The sequence below is a fragment of the Cyprinodon variegatus genome, unplaced genomic scaffold (genome assembly GCF_000732505.1).
Source record: "Cyprinodon variegatus isolate N-32 unplaced genomic scaffold, C_variegatus-1.0 Scaffold118, whole genome shotgun sequence".
Classification (NCBI taxonomy): Eukaryota; Metazoa; Chordata; class Actinopteri; order Cyprinodontiformes; family Cyprinodontidae; genus Cyprinodon; species Cyprinodon variegatus.
In genome coordinates, this window is record NW_015150571.1 from 299,137 (window position 1) to 308,932 (window position 9,796).

At 36.8% G+C, this 9,796-nt stretch overlaps 1 protein-coding gene across 2 annotated transcripts in view; it reads right to left on the minus strand.

Moving 5' to 3' along the window:
- Nucleotides 1–4,589: 4,589 nt before the first annotated feature.
- LOC107085193 (lysosome membrane protein 2-like) overlaps nt 4,590–9,796 on the minus strand; it is a 16,223-nt gene continuing 11,016 nt past the window's right edge. The window contains exons 12-13 of one of the 2 annotated variants that reach the window (XM_015375396.1): nt 9,122–9,169; nt 4,590–8,030 (exon numbers count right to left, since the gene is read on the minus strand). In XM_015375396.1, coding sequence (XP_015230882.1) covers nt 7,899–8,030; nt 9,122–9,169 — 180 coding nt within the window. In that variant the 3' untranslated portion in view covers nt 4,590–7,898. The remainder of the gene's footprint in view (nt 8,031–9,121; nt 9,170–9,796) is intronic. The other variant, XM_015375397.1, reaches the window with a different exon arrangement.

Below are 9,796 nucleotides of genomic sequence, written 5' to 3' on the forward strand. Positions count from 1 at the left end.
TATTAAAAAGTGACCACTTTAAAAACACTTATGTAATGTGTTTTCTTTTGCCCTTTGTTTTAAATAGTCGCTTGTCAGAACATTTAGTTTTCTTTTTTTCAACAGCTTGTTATTCTTCTCCAATGACAGCACTGACAAGGTCCCAAACGTGTCCCATGAACCAGTCAGGATGTCATGTCCCAGAACACAGAGTGAGTTGCGTTTAGTTAAAGAAAAATAAGAGCAACTGGCAAGTTCCGTCACAAACAGTGGTAACGGATTCATCTTTTGAAAAAGTCTTAATGTACCAACGTTTTCATTACATTTTTGCAACAACTCATTTGCTTCAGTGTTATTTTCAATGTCAGTACGTAATGTAGCATTTTGATTTATATTAATTATTCAATTATTCAAAATTTGATAAATGAAAGAAAGTAAAAAAAAAAATATATATATATATATATATTTTTTGTTTTTTGTTTTTGTTTCATATTTTTTGAAATATTTTGCTCCTAAACCCTTCTTACTTTCTGGAAACTTACATAGAAAAATACATTTTGCTCTCACTGTTGGAATTTCAACGAGATGCAACTTTTTCCTTGTTCACTTAATCAGGATTACCACAATTATATTGCTTACGATTAAAGGAATGACAGAATGTTTTTTTTTTCCTTTTATAAATATATTAGCTAAATATTTACTATTTATATATTTTTTATTATCTAGACTAAGAAAGTATTCCTTAAACTAATAGAAAAGCTATTGATGTAATTTAATTATATGATTCTAATTAGGGTGATGTATCTTAGGCCAACACATCAGACACTCAAAAAACAACAATTTCATATGATATACCAATGAAAGAGCTGCGGACATCAAAATAATAATTTTCGCACAAGTATAATTAAGTTACAATTATATTGTTAAGGACATACAGAGAACATCATTGGCAATGATGCAAGAAACGGTATAAAAACATGAGATAAAATGCCACTTTTCAAAGGAGGAAATATTAGGTTTTGGTCTGATGAAACAAAACTTTAAATTCTTTAGGTATGGTAAATGGCTTGTACACTGCATTCAGTCATTCACGCACTTAGGCACATATTCATGATTGTGAGCTACATTGTAGTCACAGCTGCCCATTGACAGAAGAAAGGCTGCTGCACACTAATACCAGCAGACCCTCTGAACACCGTCAGTAGGCAATGCGGTTAAAGTGTCTTGCCCAAGCACAAATCGACACCGCAAGTCAGAGCCAGGGTTGGAAACCATCAGCCCTTGTATTTTAGGGCAGACTCCTACATCCAACACCACTGTCAACCAGAAGTAATGCAAAAAGCATTGTTCCAACTTCTGAATGCCATTTTGACATTAAATCAAAATAGTTAAAAAGTAGAGTAAAGACAACAATGTCAGCTCAGTCTCCGTCTCATGGAAAGTCTGTGAGCCGTGATGAGCCTAAAAAACTGACTCAGACACCAGTTCTGCCAGGAGAAAAGGATCAAAGGTCCAGATATTTTGTATTAGAAGCCCGGTGAAGGATACTAAAGTTTAATCCAAGGTTTAAGGTAGATTAAAGGCAACTGCATCATAAATCATGAAAGACATAAATATGATTTCCCAGTTTTTTCTACAAGTTAAATAGAAATTGTAATTCGTCATAGAAGTAAAACTAAAATGTTTGGATTACCGGTAATTTAGGATTTTATGCAAAATCTAGTTTTAAGTTTTCTCATTTTTCATATCTTCCTTCATTTAAACTCAAAATGGCTTTAAAACAAAAAAACAAAAAGGTCAATTAAGCCTTATAACCAAATCTAAGAAGTGAAGGACACGCTGACGTCTACGGACCCCGGGTTGATCACCTTTAGGGTAAAAGCGTAACAACTCTCATAAGAGCAGAGAGAAACCCCTGGAGGCCAGCAGGCTGAATAATAAAGACAAGGCTGCTGCTGTGTTTTTATTCACGCATTTATCTGTAGATCGCTTTTAATCTGAACCACAGCAACGTGTGACCTGATGTATTCCCTGAAAAACCCTGATGCCTTTCAGCTGAGGATTTCACAGTCAAAACAGTGACGCAAAGTAAAGCCATGCTTTGCTTTTGTTTCAACATCTTATTTCTGAAGGGCGTAGCCCTGAGTCCACTGAGCAGTTTTGCAAAGCTCTTTCTCTACAGTCTGTTGGAGAAAGGGAACTAAATAAAACTATCAAGGTTCTTTAAAAAACTGGAAAGTCATGCTGAGTCAAGGCCCATGATTTCAGGGTAGAAATGCTGGGCCAAAGAGGTTTAATCAGTAACAATTTCAAGGCTGGAAGGGCTATCTAAACTGCATCTCAGTATCAAGCCGAATGCCAGACTGAGTTACTGACGTATTAGAACTATTTTGATTGGCCCAAATTCAGGGTTTTGCCGTAGATTGTGTTTTATTCTGAAATTCTGATACTTCTTTGACTTTCTCTTTATGATCCCATTTCTTTAAAACTATACATCATGATCATCAAAGCAGTGCAGACTGCATTCATCAACACTTCTGGCAAAACTGTTTAAAAATAATCTTAATCTTTTCCTGGATTTTGAATTATTGTAACCTGCAGAAAAAAGCATTAACTAGGGTTTAAAAAAAAATTATTCAATTTATCAGATTATTCAAACCTCTTTACTCACATTTAAAGAAACATTAAGACCGATTTGGGAACTTTTTTCAAAGATCTTTAATGAATAGTACATAGTGACAAAGAAACAAGGATCTGAAACATATTAGTAAAGTTTTTGTAATAAAACACTACTAAAATTAGTACAGTTTTTGTAATAAAACACAAAGAAAATGTGTTCCCACTCGTGGAAAACTATTATTTTTAAATAGCACACACTGGTTTTAGTTCAGTTTCACTTATTAACATAGAGCCTATTCACATGTCGTCTCTAAAGCTTGACAGAAGGAAAAAAAATTAAATATGATCAAAAGATACAATAAGATTTGTGGTAAAGTAAATAGAATTGACTCCAGTAGGGCAGGCTAAGTCAGTTTGTGTCTGTCGATCACAGTCAAAAGTTTATATTAAACAAAACCTAAAAAACGAAAACAAAGAAAATGCCTGTAGACATGCGGTTCCTAAATGGCAACTCGGTGATAAACGTGCATCATTTAGCCTGGAAGTGAGGAAATAAGAGTGATTTAATATCAGAGATGACAGCGATCCAGCTGCTTGGATGTCTGTATTCTTCATGGTATCTATTTGGTCACTACAGCCACTGTTACAATACTGAAAACAAAATCACTTAAGTGTTATCTGGTGCTTATAAACAGCACTGAAAATCCAATCTTAGAAAGTCTGAAACCAAGTATGTATACAAAAAATTGTCAAAGCAAAAAAACTGAAATGAGGAGCAGCCTGAATAAGGAGGCCAAGTATGGTCGTGTTGCCCGACCTTTCAACTCATAATTCAGACTTTCAGTAGAGTACAAATTTTCATTTCAAAGGTTGGATCCTCAGCAAAATAATCATGCAGAGACTGGACCACAGCAAATATGCTCCAAAAATTCAGAGGAGAGTTGGTAGAAGAAAGTCACTCCATACTGCAGATCAAATCTAAAGATTTAATAAAACCAATAATTAACTTTTTGGCCCTAAACTGGAAACATCCAATCAGGAAGGAGGCGGTGCTGTGCACCTGCCAACAGCATGCTTTGTGACAGGCATAGAGGTGGGAGCATCATGCTTTGGGGATTAATTTAAATCAGATGGACTTGTCTACACAGTATTTTAATGAAATGTCCTTCAAATGTCTTAAAAACTGATTATAAAATACTTTTAATCATTTAAAAAAAAGACCATAAATATGTTGCATGAAATAAGTAAGGAAACAATACAAATACAAAATAAAATCCTATTATAAACCTGTATTTTTAAAACTGGAATTCCTTTTGAGTAACTCCCTTAAAATCATATTTAAACTTGAGGAATTGGGAATAAAATATAGAAAAAAAAATTACAGTCAGGCTGACTAAATTAAGTTTCTTTGTTTTCATCAAGATACTCGAGCTGCTTTGATGAGCTTCAATAGCTCAGTGTGAAAAACAGCTGATCCCAGGCTGTTCTCTACATCCAGGCTGTTCACCAGCTTGGTTTGGATGAGAGTCAAAGTTGAAGGTGAATCCAAAGAAAAAATTTGTGGTTGATGAAAGACTATTCTTTTTAATTGGGTCCTCACAAAGGAAAACAGATCCCTGCCCTGTTTGATTTTAAAACCTAAGAAACAAAATATTTTCATGTACTGATTGCAATGCACTCAAAAACCACTAGGAGTAGAAATACCCCCTGTTAAGAATCACTAATCAAAGTTGAACTAACCACCAATAAATTGCTATAAACTGCACTTACATCAAACCTTACTGAGCTTGAGATGATCTGTAATAGATAAACAATGCTGTGTCATTTATTTATCTATTTCATACATTTACTCTTTGACATTGGAGGCTAATGTGTGTATTTCTCTTAAACTAAACATTTAATTAGGTTTCATTTCCATTTGATTCAAATTAGATGTTAAAAAAAGAAGAGATCAGAAACATTCAAATTTTGCACTTATTTGCAACCTTTTATTTTTTTTTGCAAATACACTAGAAATGTTTACAAAAGCACTGTATAAACATTTGTGCAGTGTAAATTATCAAAACTAAAAAGGAATATTACTTTGAAATCATTTTGCACCTAACATGACAAAAGTGTTGGGGATTGTCATCTTCAGCAGCAAAACAAGTTAGTATATCTCAAAGGAAATGTCTGTTAGGATATCAAAACCGGGAGACGGTTGTTAAAAAACAAACAAACAAAAACAAAACAGATCAGTCAGAGTAACAGAAGGAATGGTTTGGCACTAAATTAGCAAAGGAGGGCTTCATTCATCTAGATACGTTACACCCAGTCAAGATAATCAGCCTTCCAGTCAACCACTCCAGTTTGACAGAAATGTTAACCACTCTCACAGACTTTTCACAGCACTGGGTTACTAACTGATCCAACTTTTACACTTTTTTTTAAATATTTTTCATACAAATAAAAGATTGAAAGGATCGACAACAAAATGAGCGGACAAAAGAAAAGTACTAAATCACTCTATAATAAGAAGGAAAGTAATACAACTTACAAAAACTTGGAAAAACTTAAATATCACGTGGCCCCTTTAAAAAAAAACAAAAACAACACATTCACAATTTTTTTTCCACAACTCTGTATTGCTTAGTCTTACGTAATACTGAGATTTTGCTGCTCAAGGTGCTCCGATTACTCAAGTTCTGCACTGAGTTTAAGAAAGAAGCCGAAGCAATACCCATCTGTTGTCTTTATTTAAAATCTTTTGCCTTCGTGTTAAAGGCACACACTCATACCTGTGTTCACATCACGGTTGCAAATACTTCCCATAATAAGTGATGGCAAAACTTTTTTTTTCTTTTTCCCTTACTCTTCAAAGTTAGGCGGTGGCGGTTTAGTGGCACAGCAGTTATCACAGAGAGCAAACACGGCGCCCCGAGCGGATCGATTGGGGTTATCTTTGGTCGAGCAGGGATGAGCCAATGGGCTCGTGGGTCGGTGGAGTGGAGTGCGGATCGGGCCCGGCTGTTTGAACAGTCTGCTCCCTGGATGAAGGTATTTTAGGGATATTAAGCAAGGTGAACGACTATGAACTGTGAGTTTGCACAAGGTGGCGGCGGCGACGACATGCATAGCAGTGGAATACAGAGGTTGATCAGTGAGTGGATTTAACTAAAGGGGAAGAGCTCAGCTCTTTGGCAAACTGTTAGATCAGCTCCAGGAATACACTTATAAAAGTAATTTTATGAAGGTTTTGAAGAAAAAAAAATAAATTGAATACATCTTTTGGACACTTAAGAAAAATCAGGAAAAGATTATGCAAGAGTGGCTCATTCCCCTTTAAAGTTATTTTAACCATCTAGAACAGCCCCTAAAACAATACTTTATGATATGTAATGATCCTTTTCTATCAAATAAATGAGGGAATTTAGTATGATTGATTTAAAGATGATTATTAATTGCTAATCTGTTAGATGGCAGCAAGCTTTTGGCTTTGCGTCTCATCCTTAGGTCCTGAAAAAAAAAGAAAGAAAAAGCCTCCAGAGACCCGAAGAGAGCACTAGGTGGTGAATACAAATCTGAGACCATAGATTATGGCAAATTTAGCAGCAGTAACAAATACAAAAGAAAAAAAAACACAAGAATATCAAAAAGAAGACGCTCCAACTGGTGTCTGAAAGCAGGTCACAAAGAACAACTTTTGAAATGTGCTGAACTCATGCGGACCACTTGAACTGAAACAATTAGGACAAATGACACGTAAAAAACAGACTGGCACTATTTTCCAGACAAAGTGCAGGAAAGTTGACAGTATTATGGCCTTAGATTCACTCTCTACCAGAGAGCGCCTGAGGAGGGGGTCTGATAAATGTGGCGGACACAGAGGGTAAAACTCACAGTAGACGAAAGACAAAAACAGGGATTTTCAAGTGCTGTGTGCTGAGCCTGCCTGAACGCCTGCAGCTCCTTGGCAAAATGAATGAGAGCACAGCGGCGAGCGGCACAGCGGGGTCCCGGTCTGAACCGAGCACGGCACCTGACAGTGTCTCTGACAGATCAGCTGTAAATACAACAAAAAAAAACAAAGATTCCCGCAATCCAAATTGTGCTTTTCATCTCTATTAGGTAGCAGTGAGGACGAGGAAAAGTGTCGACACTGGAGTTAAGTTAGTGTCTCTCAGCACGCCCAGGACTGCCAGCTGGATTTGGTCAGAGGTATCTCAGTTAGTTCCCCTTTACATATGTACAGTAGAAGTGTTTCCAGCTTATCTGAACATGTAGAATACGCTGAACCCTGGTAAGGCAGAAAGCAGGTTCAAGTCTCCCTTGTAAGTCAAGACGGTGTTTCCTTTTTTTTTTTTTTTGCTGATAATTTCTGAAAATGTATTCAATCATTTTAAAGCAAAGATGCCTCAAATCAAGGAGGACTTTGAATGTCTCCATTCTGTAAATAGTGTTTTAAGGGACCCAAAGGAAGAGGAGGAAGCGGTGAGAATCATGAGTAGATCAGATTTCAGACTAAACTGTGCCTGCAATAGGAAAGAAAACAGTAGTTTGTTTCAAAATAAAGGCGCACACGCAGATTCACTGACGCACAGGAGGTGCAACGTGTCTAACCGGCAACTGCACAAACTCGTATTAGAAAACAAAGGCTCAGTTGATTTTTATTTTCCTTTATAAAATATACTAAGTAAATTTTTATTAGCAAAACTGTTAACTCGCCTGATTCCAGGAGGTTTTCCTCCTGAAGGTTTCTGGTTTATAAGGGCTTTATTTATTCTGAAGGCTCCAAGTTTTTCCTCTTCTCGCAACACTGACAGAGTACGACTGTAACAACGCCCCCTTTTGTTCGAATTAGTGCTAAACACTGAGTTTCGTATGTGGGGTCTGCTCAGACGATCATGCATCCGTGTGCGACAGCGACATCTAGGCCCCGTTTTTAATTTGGCCTCGGTGTAATTATGGAAAACCCTTTTTTTTAATTCCTGGTTGAACCCTCCTTTCCAGTTTAAGAAGTCCCTTCATGTTCGGGGCCTACCAGGACGGAGATGTTTTGCACGCTGTGGGGGAGGGGTTAGGTTGTGTTGCGGTCCTGCAGGCAGTGGCGGCCATGCTTGGCAGGTAGAGCGGAGGAGGATAGACAGAAGAGTGCTCAGGAAGAAGATCAATGTCTTTGTAGGCTAAACAATATCTTGGTTTTGTGTCCCGCTGTGTTTCCAGTCCTCCCCCACCCACGGTAATTAAACATCCCACACCTCCCCTGTGCTGCTCCCTCAGACCCCTCCTTATTCTCCACGCTAGAGGAGGGGAGTCCTCAATCAACACTTCTGGGCCTCCACTGGAGACATGGCGATGTAGGAGCCGTTCTTCATCGGCTGGCTGGCCGGTTTTTCTGACGAGTCTTCCGGTTTGTCGCTGACCTGTGTGTATGCAGTGTCGTCTTTCGCCGTCTGAGCAGGAAGAATCAGGGAGGGAAAAGAGTCAGTATTAAAAAAAAAAATGTATCTTAAAATTAACAGCAAATTCAGGATGTGTTTTAATGCTGACTGGAATGATCTACAGTAAAGCACAAAACTATGAATACATGTTCATAAAAATAAAAACAACAGGTATCACAATGAAGGTGAGAAACAATAAGGATGTCATATTGCACAAAAAAAAAAGAAATTAACAAATAATATGAAATAAGAGATGCACCAAAAAAAATGGCCAATGATTGTATTATCATTTTAAGCTTTAGCTGCTGGGTTGAAACAATCGGATCTCCTTCCAGTCAGTGAAAGCACCGTATTAGCAGGTGGCCGTCACTGAGAGAAGAAAATCTGATATAGCAGTTTGTTCGTATGAGTGACGAAAGCTTCTTAAAAAGACACTTTTTCTTTTTTTGTTACACGTGAGACATTTGTCTGGCTGTGAGGGAGAGAGAGGGAGAGCGAGCGCAAGACTTTCAGCAGATAACAGGAAGGCTTAACAGAAAACAGCAAAGTTGCTCTTCTTCATACTTCTGAGCTTTAAACCTCGATGCATCTCTGACCACGATGGATCTTGTAAAGGTTGGCATGGATCTAAAAAGCTAAATGAAGGTAAGAATATATATCTCCTAGAACAGTGGGGGTCAAAGGTCAGTCCTTGAGGGACAGTGTCCTCCACTTCCTCCCCCAGTTTAGACTAATCAACAATTTTAGGCTAACTTTAGACACCCCTGTCGTAGAATATATACACCCACAAAAGATTTACAGCTACAAGCTATGCTAATTGCTAATCTAAGATGCTAAAACCAGTAAAGCTGGTAAAGCTCAGAATTTCGAAGCCTGGAATCCTTCATTTCAAATTATTTATTTCCATCATTTGTAGTCATTTTCCCTAAAAGTTACTTTTTTCCTAATGGAATTAGGTAAAATTGATAACAGGTGGTCAAGGATTTCCAAAAATAAAGCAAAAAGGCCACAGCATTTTAATCGGTGCATCCCTTTTATAAAAGCTGGATAATTAAAATACAAAAAAAATGAGAATCAAAACAAAGGCGAAACTGAAGACTTACAGTAAAAGAATGAAAAGCTTCAGTAAAATCAATACGTTTTACTTCATTCTAGAACAGAAAAGGGAAAAAAAGGGGGGGGTTAAAACAGAAAATTAAACTTAGAACATGGTTAATATAACACATCATGTTGCAATTAAGCATCACTTTGAATGTTTTCTAAGAGCAAATAACCAAAAAGCAAACTTTTAAAGCATCTAGCAATAAATACCTGTTCTGCTTTTGCTGTTTGATCTTATAAGAAAATAAATCCATCCATCTTGGTTCATTTTGAGGTAAGTAGTTTTCTCAAAGTATATTCTCTAAATAAATACTTATAATAAATCCATCTATTAGAACTTTATTTCAGTATGAAGGAACTATACTAACCAATATGCAAGAAGTCATTTTTCATATTAATAAAGTTAGGTGAAAAAAAAAGAAATATATATGTATTTTTTTACTTTGTGTTCATGTACTTTAAAGGAGAAGTTCGGTTTTTTACACTTCAAGCCTATTTTCTGTAGTGTCCAGGATGAAATCGAATGATCGACACCAAAAGTTTGACAATTGCTCCTGTCTCTGCTTTTTGGCTCATTTAGAATCAACCCCTGGCTGCTTTAGAATGGCTTGCATAGAGCATGTCCGATAATGTCCTTAAAACAACCTTAAACGTTCTTTTTTTAAAATATGCTACTC